Here is a 13557-nt window from a genome sequence, read left to right on the forward strand (position 1 = left end):
GACATTAGGGTGTTAAAGTACTTCATGTCCATTGGTAATCTTCACACCGCCCTGAAAGGTACATGGATATTACTCCATTTTACTTTCTGATAGAGGCAGATGAAGATAAATAAAGCCTTCTCTTTAGAAGAGTCACTCACCCATGTTTTTCCATATTTCCCCTCATCTTCTTCACTCACTGCATTTTTGTTGAAGAGCATCCAGAACAGATATCCCAACAAATGCTCTAGTTATCTTCCAGCCTCCCATTAGTCTCTCCCAACGCTATATTAATCTTGATGGAATATTTTTCAGCTATACTTGATATTCAGAAAAGCCAGCTTTCTTGAAGTTGGTCGGCAGAAGGGGGGTTTCATTTCTGGTGATCGAACTGCAGAGGGTGGAAGAAAGGGGAATACAATATCAAAAAGTGAATCTAATTGATTTTGAGTCGAGGGGAAAATGCCAGTGTACATTTAATAATTCAGTGTGTCCTTTTTCCTTCAGCAGAGAGATCCTTCTGCAAGGTTAAGATCTTGCAGTGTGACTGATGCAGTTGCTGAACAATCCCATTTGTCACTGGTAAGCAGGATTTTCATAATGGTTTTTTTTCTTCCTCTCTTTTTTTCTAATGCAGTTTTGTATTTTTGATCTGTGTGGGTCTGTGGCACCTTCTCTTGTGGAAATCATTTCAGCTGTGACCCCAGTTATATATTGACTGCTACAAACCTTCTTAAACCCTCTTAAGAAGGGCATGAACCCTAGATCCTGGAGAAGGGAGTGTTCTCAGTGCAGGTTGGAGAAGATGGGATGTAACTGCATGGTGTTGGTCAAGATACTTCTTGACCAGATGACCTGAACCAATTTTCAGGCATCCTGGGATTTAGCATGGATATTTCTCAAGAATGGGTATGAGGAGGCATAGAACAGGCCACACAGCTCTATGGCTGTGGCACACATAATCTGTGGCAGGATGGGTGCCCTCATGTGCTAGGTATGTGAAGATACATTGAAGAGGCATATGAAAGGGAGGCCACCTAAATAAAACTTGGAAACACCGGATTAGTGATTTACAGGTCTACCCCTAACCATGCTTGCTCAGAAAATCACATAATTTAATGGGGTTTCCTTTCTAGTAAGTGTGTTTAGGATTGCAATCTAAGGCTTGAAGTCCTTTCTATGCTTACCTTGGGAGTAAGCCCTCTTGAATGCACTGGGATTTACTTCTGAGTAAATGTAACTAGGATTGTGCATTGGGTTTGTTTTTTTAAGTACATGCTATGGAGACCTAATATTTATACTGTATATTAATCAGGCATCATAATGTTATGATCCATGTCATTAAGTGGGGTAATTTATGTATACATTGAAACTGCATGAGGGGAAAACAGGGAAAGGTGCCAAAATTCCTGAAAATTTGTCTTTTGTTTGCTTTGCTTTGCATACTAACTGTTTTTCAGTTTTCCTGTTTCTGTTTAACCTCCTTTCCTTTCCAAGTAGTATTCTTTTCAGCTATAATCCAGAGAACTCTATAACTTCTACTCAACATAAACATGCCTAGGATTATGTTGCATGTCTGTGTCAGACATACCCAAAACAGCTCTCCGAAATAATTAATAATGAAAATAATTAATCATAACACCACAGGAGAACTTTTTCCAGTTTCTCTTCGTGTCAGAAAGAGCTGGTCTGCATGAGAATACATTTGAGATAACTTTAACACTAGATCGTTCTATGTAGCAGAATGCATGGACAAGAATGAATTCTCATAGTGAATTTTTTTTCTTTCAAATGTCAATTAAACTGAACAGTGTCCCAACGGAAGAAAACAGAAATTTTAAAAATGTGGTCAAACCCCTCTGGAAAACCTTGCTTCTTTCCTTCTCTTAGCGATTATGCTCTCTTCTCTTCTTCCCCCGCCCACCGCACCACCATTTGCAGACACTTGCCCTTTCCTGGTGGGGCGGTATAATTAACTGAAGACCCATTTCTTCATTTTCAGCTTGAATTAAGCCTTTGCTCTCACTGATGCGGGGGACGGGACCTTTATTTAATCTTGAGGTGTCTCAGATTCTTGGCTTAGATCATTTCTTTGTGTTCCTACCTGTAGAAAAGGAATAGATTTAATTGTCCTACGCTAGAGCAGTGTTCAACACATTGCCTTACTTGCTGCTTCAAGTACCCAAGTGCTTTGGGTGCAAGCGTGCACATAGTTATGCTTGTGTGGCAAACCAATAGTATAATATTGTTCTGGAGCTGCGGTCGAATTATGAAGTCATCTCTAGGTGGAAATGAAAACAGAAGTATTTTGGATCCAAGTCCTGGTTGTTTCAGGCCAACACCTCATATCTGCTGTTAATAAGTGACCGCCATTTTCCTTTCATTATCAGGGACTGATAGCTTCTTTCCTCACCTTTAAAGTTGATACAGTATTTTAAAATGGGCTTTTGTTTCTTCCGGAAGACATGCACATCGTCTGTGACCTCCATTCCCGACCACCCCTTAACTGTAACAATTGTTATTTAACAGCCGAGCGTCCCATCTAGGAGAGTTCGTTCTTCAACTGTCACTGGAGGTGAAGAGTCAACGGTAATCATGCCTTTATCAAGCCAAATATATCCCCTTCCTATAAGCCCAGACTCTGTCCTGTTCTTTTCTCTTCTCCTGGCTTCTCTCCAGAATGTTAGCTTTTTAGGTCTTTTGTGGGCTATTCATTTTTTTTCCCCATCTGTGCATGTAACTCTTTGGCTTCAGGGTGTACAGATGTCAACTTTCCTTGTTGTGCCTCTTTTGTGAGATAGATCACCTTTTCCCAGCACTCATGGCTTAAATTGTGGGTGAACAGAAAACAGACTTCTTCTCCCCAGTCCTTCAGTTTCTTATGCCGCCCATCTGACTGGGGTTCTCCCAGCCACTCCCCCAACAGAATATTAAAAACACGGTAAAACATCAAACATTAAAAACTTCCCTAAAAAGGGCTGCCTTCAGATGTCTTCTAAAAGTCAGATAGTTGTTAATAAAGTTGCTCCTTGGCATCTGATGGGAGGGCGTTCCACAGGGTGGGTGCAGCTACCAAGAAGGCCCTCTGCCTAGTTCCCTGTAAGCTCACTTCTCTCAGTGAGTGAATATTACACACACACACACACACACACACACACACACCTTACCTTTCAGCTACATAGACACCATACAGTAAAATTATAATATAATTTTAATATAAACAACTGATACAGTTCAAATTATAAAGCCCCACATCCAAAAGAACCCACAATATGATAGGCACCATTTTTCCTACCCTTCTTGTACATCATTTTGGACCTGGCATTTGAAGTTTATTCCGATGTATTTTTATTTCTTGAAAGGCTGCTTCCCAGCTTCTTCTCGTACCAAAAGAAGGAGAAATGTGTGTAGGTGCAGGAATTTTTAAGAACTAGGAGCAGAGCATTTATCTCCGCGATCCCCAAAGGGGAAATACTTGCTGCAATTTTGACTTAATTTTATTGGAATGCCCACCTGTGAATTCTCTCCATTTGGACCAGTGTAAATAGGGATGCCATTGGTGATGGGCATGGGAGGTGGCGCTGTGGTCTAAACCACTGAGCCTCTTGGGCTTGCCGATCGGAAGGTCGGCGGTTCGAATCCCCACGACGGGGTGAGCTCCCATTACTCTGTCCCAACTCCTGCCAACCTAGCAGTTCGAAAGCATGCCAGTGCAAGTAGATAAATAGGTATTGCTGTGGCAGGAAGGTAAACGGCGTTTCCATGTGCTCTGGCACTCATCACGGTTTTCCGTTGCACCAGAAGGGGTTTAGTCCTCCTGGCCACATGACCCGGAAAGCTGTCTGTGGAGAAACACTGGCTCCCTGGGCCTGAAAGCGGAGAGGAGCGTTGCAACCCATAGTTGAATTCGACTGGACTTAACCGTCCAGGGGTCCTTTAGCTTTTTACATACACTCTGTATGGGGCTTAACAGCAGACTGGTTTCAGGTTTGAAGAGACTCACAGCATGAGGTCCTCAAAGCAATTTCTGCATGAATGGACAGGCTTATATAGGAGGAAGAAAAGGGAGCAGGGGTACTCCTGCAGTGAAATAGCATTAATTCAGGGTATTGTGGGCCATTATAACAGCAGCTGTCCAGCACTTACCAGAGTGCCAAAAAGGGGGGAGGTACAGCAATGCCATCATCAGTGGCTGCCCAAGAATCCATTTGAATGTTCTAACTTGATCCTCACAACTTTCATGTCTCTTCTTGGGCCATTCTGTTTTTCAGCTTGGCTACAAGTACTTTGGGCATTTTAAGCATAGTGGTTTTAATTAATACCCTTAGCATTGGCAGTGGTACTAATCTGAAAACAATACAAAAATCTATAAAGGACAGCAGAAGTCGACGGAGGTTCTAGTTGTTCATTTTTGGGAGAAAGCTTTGTGTTGCAACAGCACGTTAAAGATTATACCGGGCGGTCTAGAGTATTGGCGCTCATTCTTCAGTCCGTTGCCATTTCTTCACCGACTATTTCAGGTAGGGGGGCTTACATTAATATAGATCAGCTTGAAACAGAGAGGAAGGGGTAATGGCTAAAATGCATGAGAAGTGTTTTCTTGCAAATGAAAGCACAGCTTTATTTATTTTAATCTTTGCGGCCCATAAGTTTAAAAATTGATATAGCCCAGAAAGGAAATCTAGTTACAGTCATACCTCGGGTTGTGAACGTGATCCGTGCGGGAGGCACGTTCGCAACCTGCAGTGCTGTGTCTGCGCACGTGCGTGACGTGATTCGGTGCTTCTGCACATGCGTGTAACGCCATTTTGCGCTCCTGCGCATGCGCGAGTGCCAAAACCCAGAAATAACCCATTCCAGTACTTCCGGGTTCAGTGTGGTCCGCAACCCAAAAACGCGCAACCCGCAGAGTTCGTAACCCGAGGTATGACTGTACTTGAATAGCAAGAGATAACTTTTTATTCCTAGGCAATTGCATTATTCCCTGTCTCTGTTGACATTCATATTGAGACCTTACTAACTTTTCACATGGGCCACTTAAGCACTGCTAGGGGAAAAAAGAAATGCATCACACATCCCAGATTTCAAAAAATAATAATTGCTTGCGCTAATTTGCATTTTTTTGATGCACATATAGAAATAATTACTATAATTTATATATAAGTACAGTAATAAAGAGGAAGGCTGAGTGCCTGTTGAGTGTGCTGTCTGGGTGTTTTGTTTTGACGGGCAACTTCAAGACCCCTGCTCCACCTTCTTAGGAGTCTTCATCTGAATCCAGACTAGAACTGGACAAACCCCTCAAAGAGAGGGCTGCCCAGAAGAAGGGGACTTCCCCATTGTGTAAGCGGAATATGCTCCGTTGGATACAGCCCACAATCTCCTAAATTATTTAGGGTTGCATCCAACCCACTTAGCAGCATAATTTTTTCACTGTCAGAATATTCCGCGCTAATAGAAAGTTGTTCCACAAGAGAACGCATTAGCAGGTTGCTGGTAACTTTGATTGTGTGATGCATTGCACAATCCAGTTGCACAACAAGCCTCCGCTAGCAAAGCTGGCGTGTTGGATCCCCTGTTGCACAACCACTACCACAAGATCCCTTTGGAGACAGGCCCCATCCCTTTTTGCTCGTTTCCCCTCAACTTTAAATCAGTGGAGACATTTTTAGAGCAAAAGGATGTGCAGAAAAGGGAGAGTCTACCAAACTGTGATGCCAGCTGAGCATAAAGTATCTGTTAGCTCTTAAGGGGATTTCACACAAGACTGCTTGGTTTCTTTTATATATGTGTGTAGAGATATAGAGACTGCTGAGCAGCCCTTTCTGGTGTTTCCATTTTTTTCCTCTCTAGTCATCATTAATTAATCATCATTCTCATAACATGCATTTTAAAAAAAGCACCACGTTTTTCAGAGCAGGAGTTACCGTACCTCTCACCTTCTTTAAACAAAACAAAATTCAAAACAATTTTCAAATCTGTACCCACAATTCCATCTGAAACTGTTCCGGAGAACATATAAATGTTCATCAGCACCCACGATCAATTCTTGCTTCAGCTTCCTGAATGTGTGGTTTTATTTTTACAGAAAGATCGCAGACTTTAATCCACATAGGTTGTTACTGATGTATAGCAGTTTCTTCCCCAACTGTGACCATCTCTGAAATTCTCACTCCATTTACAGTAAACCAAAAAAAACCACCTTGCCTTTGTAACAAGGGGAGCTTTTTCCCTGTTTCTAGCTGCCATGGAGACTTGGTTTAGTTCCTGGTGTTGTGGCCGGGGCTCTGATCCAGATCCCCCTGCTTACATTTGAGTAAGAAACCACTGCCACATATTAAACGTAATGTACAGTTTTACCTTCAGTGACCGTGTGTATACAGATACATTCCTTTGTGAATATAGGGGGAAAGTTCATAAACAGTGAAACCTATATTGTTTGCACTCTAGCCTGATTTGGCATACCTGGTTTTCCTGTCTTGTGTTGCCTCTATTGTATTGCAACCAGGGGATCTCACATTCTACGTTCATTAGTTATGAGGAACACCTTGACAAATGGGGGGAGTTTCCTATGAAACCTCAGAGACCAAAGTAGGGCTCAGCAGTAGTTAGCAGGTGATTAGTAGGTGGCTTGCAGTGTCAATATTTCTGCCTGAGTGTGCAAGCAGCAGAACAGATGCCTGCAAGAAGCCTTGGCCTTAAGAAGGAACATAGAAACCACTTGAGGACATAGGAAGTTGCCTTATGTGGACTCAAACCATATTGCACACACTGACTGCTAGCAGCTGTCTAGGGTTTCAGGTAGGAGACTTCCCCAACACCACCCAGAGATGCCAAGGATTTAACCTGGGTCCTTCTGCATGCAAACCAGGTGATCTGCCACTGAGCCAGTGTGACTATAGTGATTAGAGTACCAAACTAAACCTGGGAAGACCCAAGTCCAAATAAGTTCACAGGGTGACACTCAGTCTAACCCAGTGTTTCCCAAGCTTGGGTCTCCAGCTGTCATTGGACTACAACTCCCATCATCCCAAGCTAGCAGGACCAGTGGTCAGGGATGATGGGAACTGTAGTCCAGAAACAGACACCCAGTTTGGTAAACCATGGTCCTTACCTATCTCGGAAGGTTGTTTTGAGAATCAAAAGCGGAGGCAGGGGAGCTTCACGGAAAGAAGACATCATAAAATCAGGAATACAATGCTCAAATATGTGTAAATCCCATATATTATACAATGGATGGTAACATATCTGAAAGTCTGTTTCATTATTAACCAACGTATTTGGATTCAAGGCTGCACAGCCGGTGACCCAGCAAAACAAATATTGCCCACAAGCCACAAAAGGTTTGACAAACCTCCTGTTTCTGCTGACTTATTTCAGCTAGCTAGGGAAACAAACAATTGTGCATTATTTGAAGGAATGCTGGTTAATGGGAGTAAAACAATTTTCTTCTCGGTGCTCCTGGCAGTAGTGTTTGATTCTGCTAAGTCTCTTTATACTCTTCCACTCTTCCTTTTGCCTGTCTTTCATGAACAAACAGTACCTTCAGCGAGGATAAAGTGAAATACGCTTCTCTCAAGCTGGACAATGTTTGTATCCCTCTTGATTTCAGCACATTGCAATTTTCTTGTCACTCTTGTGACCCATGCTCCAGAGGATGGAAATGATCCCTTGTGTATCTGAACGCGAGACTGCCTTCTAAGAGGGAGGTGCTGTGCCGACACACACTTCCTGGTTGTACTGCTGCTGCAAATGTTGTTTGTACGAATGACCCGCTGTCACATAGTAACACTATGGTAATTTCTTGCATAAACAGCCATCAGTGGCCTATGTACATACTACACCGGGCTTACCTTCGGGCTGGGAAGAGAGGAAAGATGCTAAGGGTCGTACTTACTATGTCAATCATAACAATCGAACCACAACTTGGACTCGTCCTATCATGCAGGTACGGAACTTGCTATCCAGAGAAAAGCGACAGAATGTTTTATAGAGTGTGTGTGGAGTCGTTTCCATTCCGTGGTCGTGTCAAATTTCAGAATGACAGCGATAGGCGTGGGGGAGGACAGTTTCGGGGGAAGTAATTGGTTTTAGCTGAGAAGACATGCCTTGACTAAGGCAAGATCTGCTCTGTTTGGCGCAGGCCAGTGCCAGTTTCAATACGCATCAAACCCAGGAGGTGCACATCGTGACACATGTCCACCCTTCATCCGCTTAATAACATCGTCACTCGGGGGGAGGGGGCGGCAGAACTGGGTCATTGCAAGGCGGTGATGGGCTATTTCGTAACTAGGCGAAGAAGAGCAAAATTCTCTGTTCCTGCTTGCCTAAATGAAGCTGTGATTGTCAAACTGCAGCAAGAGCACTCAACGTTTTTGCTTGTCGAAGACAAAAAGTTAACCTGCATTTTAACAAAGTGTAACCGATCCCGAAGAATGTAGTGGGTCTTCAGTGCAGTTCTTGCTTTCCTTGGAACAATTTCTCCCCTTTCCCTCACAATGCTAACGTAGCCTCCAACATTTCTCTAATGAAAACTGGGACATCCTATTCTATTATTATTATTATTATTATTATTATTATTGCTATTTATACCCCACCCATGTGACTGGGCTGCCCCAGCCACTCCTATATAGGGCTGCCTTCAGGTGGCTTGGGCGGGTCGGATAACTCCATACCTTCCAACATTTTTCCAATGGAAATAGGGACATCCAAAGGAAAAGCGGGAAATTCCAGGCACAATTCAGAAACCGGGACAGCTTCTGTAAATCCAGGGCTGTTCCTGGAAAATAGGGACACTTGGAGGGTCTGTAAAAGACTAACTGGTATTCCCCATAAACCCCCATTAAAGCTACGATTTGAAGTGGGTTTCAGATCCTGACTTAAGGGGAAGCTGGTTAGCTGTAACCACTGTTAACACCAGTCTTATAAGTTAGCAGCCAAGAAAGGAAGTGAAATTGTACACAAGCTGACCATGGCCAGAAGATAACATCTGAAACCAGGCAGAAGCATGGAACAGCAGTAAGCAAGTTATGTAAACAAGCAGGCGCAGAGAATAAGCAGTGATTTAGGTAACTAATCCTTAACTAGCTGGTGGGAGTTGTATCACTGAGTGTTTTTCTAAGAGCTTGGTGCCATTCATACATCAGGAGACTGGTCCAAGCAGGAAGCTGCGAATGAGCCTCTGGGTGACTGTAGCAGCTGTCTGTTCCAACGCGTGAAGAACCAGCCCTTTTTCATACCTGCCACTCACTCATCCGCTCCCCCTGCAACAGGTCCTGGGTGCTTTTTGCAATAGCAAAGAGGAACAAGGGAATTCTTGTTCTTTTCTGCTACTCTTAGAGGTCGGGTGCTGTAGTGGAATGGGGAGGTGAAATGACTGCATTGAGAGAAGCCAATGTTGAACTTAACTTGAGCAAAAATATAATCTTGGGCAGCCAAAAGTTATCCTGCTTAGGGAACCTTTTGGACGCAAGTAGGCAAGCTACAGTAAATGTGGTACATGAAGAAGCATTAGCTAGTAGGGCTTATGTACCTGTTTCATACTAATAAATAAACTGCTCCTAGTGCTATACTATAAGGGTAGCACTGTGGGTTAAAACACAGAGCCTAGGACTTGCCGATCAGAAGGTTGGCGGTTCGAATCCCCGCTATGGTGTGAGCTCCCGTTGCTTGGTTCCTTCTCCTGCCAACTAGCAGTTTGAAAGCATGTCAAAGTGCAAGTAGATCAATAGGTACCGCTCCGGCAGGAAGGTAAACAGCGTTTCCGTGCACTGCTCTGGTTTGCCAGAAGCGGCTTAGTCATGCTGGCCACATGACCCGGAAGCTGTACGCCAGCTCCCTCGGCCAATAAAGCGAGATGAGCGCCGCAACCCCAGAGTCGGTCACGACTGGACCTAATGGTCAGGGGTCCCTTTACCTTTAGTGCTATACTATATTTCTACTATATTTTTTTTAAAAAATGAGGGAAAGGAGTAATGGGTAAACCTAGTGTGCACATTATGAAAGAAGAGGTAGTAGAGGCCTTAAATCCACAAGCACACCCCCTCCCAACCCCTGGATTTTAGATCTTGTGCACACAAATTGTAGCCTTCCAAAACAGTGACTAAGAGGGCTGGGCCTTTTTCTCCCTTCCTCACCCCCCATCGCCCCATAATTTGAGCTGTCTAAATGCCTCACCCACATTGGTTTGATATAATAGTTATAAAAGCCTTCACTCTTCAAAAAAAAGCTACTCCTAAACATTTAGAATGCAATTGAAAAGCAGGATTTTGACAGCATGGCAGAAATTGTTCCAGGTGTGATCATTTCCCCCCCTCTAGGCAGGAATGTTATTGCTGAAAAAGTTATTTAATAATTCACCGACCGGCACGAACGTTTGGAAATTGTTGATCGTGAAATGGCTCGTCTTTTGGCGAGGAAGGTCATAACATGTAGCTAACTTGTGTTTGCCTCTGAAATAGCTTGCTGAGGATGGTGCGACTGGGTCAACATCAAACAGTAACAACCACCTAAGTGAGCCTCAGATCAGACGGCCTCGTAGCCTCAGTACTCCCACAGTAACATTATCTGCACCACTTGAGGTGAGAAGTGCTATCTTCAATTCCCAAGCCTTCCCTTCCTCCTGGATTCCCATCCTCTCTATCTTGTTGTTATTTCTTACTTTTACTTCCAGTTTTCCAGTCCACTTGTCAGTCTTTTGCAAAAACTCCTTTGTGCCTCAAAAAAATTACATTTGCATCTTACAGGTTATGTTTCGCCTCTATCTTTATTTTGTGCATTTACACGTTGCTGTTCTGACCAGTTCTTATGCTGAACCAGTGGCGTAGCGTGGGTTCTCAGCACCCGGGGCAAGGCAAGTAATTTGCGCCCCCTAACCCGTGAATTTTAGCACTCGAGTCTCTTCCGCGCCCCCCCATGTTGCGCCAGGTGCACCCCCACGCTACGCCACTGCTCCCACCACAAGTCTTCAGGACAGCCATCCGAAGGTTGGCGAGGGGAGAAGGTCTCTCCGCCCCACCGCCAGGCTTCGGAGCAGCCTTCCGAAGCCTGGCGGCAGGAGGAGGTCTCTCCGCCCCACCGCCAGCCTTCGGAGGAGGTCCGAGGACAGTGGGGAAGACGCGCTGCGCTTCCCCGCTGTCCCGGAGATTTCCCTATGGACTTTCGTCTTGCGAAGGGCCGGCCAAACGCCCCCCCCCCCCCCATGTTGCGCCCGGTGCGGCCGGCACCCCTGGCACCCCCCACGCTACGCCACTGTGCTGAACATAGTAGACATGTTCCTATTTTTATTTCAAATCTTAGAGGATCATCACTTAAGAAATATTCAAATTGTTATTTTAATTTCCTTCTTTTTTTTGTTGTTTCAGTCAACAAAGCCAAGGGCATGTAGATTGAGTTATGAATGTAACTTTTCAATTTGACTCTTATTTTCTGTTTTGCATTTGAATATAAATCCTTCAGTTCAGTTTGTTCTATGAAGATGAGCTTTTGGTTGTAAAGTAGATATTGTTGTTCACTGCCAAACATTTATTTTTGTGCTCAATGGTCAGAAAATCTAGGCACTTTCAATGTGATATAATTCTATTCAGTCTCTGCATTGCTGAAAACATTTCTGGTGAAGGGAAGTAATTTCCCCGTTGAAATTAATTCTTTTGAGATAATACAAAGATACCCCTTTATAATAATAAAAAGCAGTATCTTTTGAAAAAAACTCATTTGATGAACCACATGCAACCCCTCTCCCCATTCAGATTGGCCCAACTTTCAGATCTCCTGCTGCTTTCTGTTTTTGGACTTTCACATACTGCTGCTTTTCTAAGAAGTAATTTATTTATGAAGTATTTGCTCAAAAACCATAGGTGCACATCAGAAAAAAATAGCCAGCTACAGAATCAAAGCAAGTGAATACATTTTGTATTTTTCATTTAGCCGTTGGAGGAAATATTCATGATTTCTGTATTGTAAGTGACAGCTGGGGAGGAGGAAAACACTGCACGTTAAGTTTTTAGCAACTGAGTGTGACAACTTTGCACGGATTAATAATCACAGTGGATGAAACACTGAAAGGTTGAAATCGGAAGTAACAATATTTGCAATTACACCAAGTCAGATTCTCAATGCACCACATATTTAAATATCACAGCTCAGAGTGTGTTGATTAGTGTGAAAAGCTGGCATAGGAAATAGACCTGTGCACACTTTGAACACTAGACAGACCCCTTATTTGGCGCTGTGGTCTAAACCACAGAGCCTAGGGCTTGCCGATCAGAAGGTCAGTGGTTCGAATCCCCGCGACGGGGTGAGCGCCCGTTGCTCGGTCCCTGCTCCTGCCAACCTAGCAGTTCAAAAGCACATCAAAGTGCAAGTAGATAAATACTGTAGGTATCGCTCTGGTGGGAAGGTAAACGGCATTTCCGTGCGCTGCTCTGGTTCACCAGAAGCGGCTTAGTCATGCTGGCCACGTGACCAGTAAAGCGAGATGAGCGCTGCAACCCCAGAGTCGTCCGCGACTGGACCTAATGGTCAGGGGTCCCTTTACCTTACCCCAATAGCAATCAGATTGTTGGACACCCCCTGTGCCTGGAGTGCCTGAGGGCGTCATGTGAACCCTCCTAGGAGGTTCAATATTGTCTGTATTTCATGGCTGCAGTCCTCTGGGGTTTCAGACATTCCCAGTCCAATCCCTGGAAATTGCAGGGATTGAACCTAAACCTTCTGTGTGCAAATCGGGTGCTTTACCACCAAGTTATGCCCTTTCAGTGAACAACAAGACGTGCACACAAATGAGGCCAGCATATGCAACCTTGCTTTACAAAGATAATGAGTAGTTGAAGGCACAGCTGCTTCCTTACTTTGAAAACCCGCAAATGAGATTTCTCATTGCCAGCATTTTATGGCAAGAAGGATTCAGATTGTAAATCCCTTTTTGCCACTTCTTTGCCTAAGCAGGCTGGGAGGCCAATGTTCAAAACCCTCGCCACCAAGAAATGGCCCACTGCTGCCAGCTTCCCAGCTCCAAACAGCTGTGCACATTATGCTTCCCTGTGTTACCACATCCGTGCGCACGCATGCTGTGTGCTCCCAATGAATGATGCGTGCGAGTCCTCATTTTAAACACATACTCTCAGATCAGGGCAAGGTCTGAAGGCACCTAAAGCAGACCGCTCAAGAAGGTATGGGTTTGGTCAGTGCCTAGGTGGGGCACTGCCTGGGATCTTCATGTCCAACTCCCTAATTTCTTCTCATATTCTGCACTCACTCCAATGTACTTCTTGTCTGCTATACAGTATACAGTCTGTGTCTTAATATGAAAGTTTAGCTCCTCTCTCTTCCTCATCACATTGTTGAGGAGAAGGTTTGTTGCTCAACCAAGTGTAACTTATATTTGAACGGCCCAGTGGTAAGATCAGGAAGGGGTTTTTTGTTTTAATTGTTTTATATATGGAATTGCTTTTATTTGTTTTTGCTCTTTTCTTGTTTTATGGTTGTAATTGTTCCGTTTGTTTTGTAATTGCATATTTCATTGCTGCAACCCACTTTTGGGGCCTTATGGTGAACAGCAAGTAAGAAGTCAAATAAAGA

At 43.9% G+C, this 13557-nt stretch overlaps 1 protein-coding gene across 10 annotated transcripts in view; it reads left to right on the forward strand.

The window, feature by feature from the left end:
- Positions 1 to 13557, forward strand: part of NEDD4L (NEDD4 like E3 ubiquitin protein ligase) — a 250903-nt gene that overhangs the window by 201722 nt on the left and 35624 nt on the right. For 6 of the 10 annotated variants that reach the window (XM_082241797.1, XM_082241798.1, XM_082241792.1 and 3 more), the window contains 4 exons: positions 487 to 561; positions 2509 to 2568; positions 7796 to 7927; positions 10440 to 10559. In XM_082241797.1, the coding sequence (XP_082097923.1) occupies positions 487 to 561; positions 2509 to 2568; positions 7796 to 7927; positions 10440 to 10559 (387 nt within the window). The remainder of the gene's footprint in view (positions 1 to 486; positions 562 to 2508; positions 2569 to 7795; positions 7928 to 10439; positions 10560 to 13557) is intronic. The other 4 variants (XM_082241799.1, XM_082241794.1, XM_082241795.1 and 1 more) reach the window with 2 other exon arrangements.

Source organism: Podarcis vaucheri (assembly GCF_965113315.1).
Source record: "Podarcis vaucheri genome assembly, chromosome: 11".
Taxonomy (NCBI): Eukaryota; Metazoa; Chordata; class Lepidosauria; order Squamata; family Lacertidae; genus Podarcis; species Podarcis vaucheri.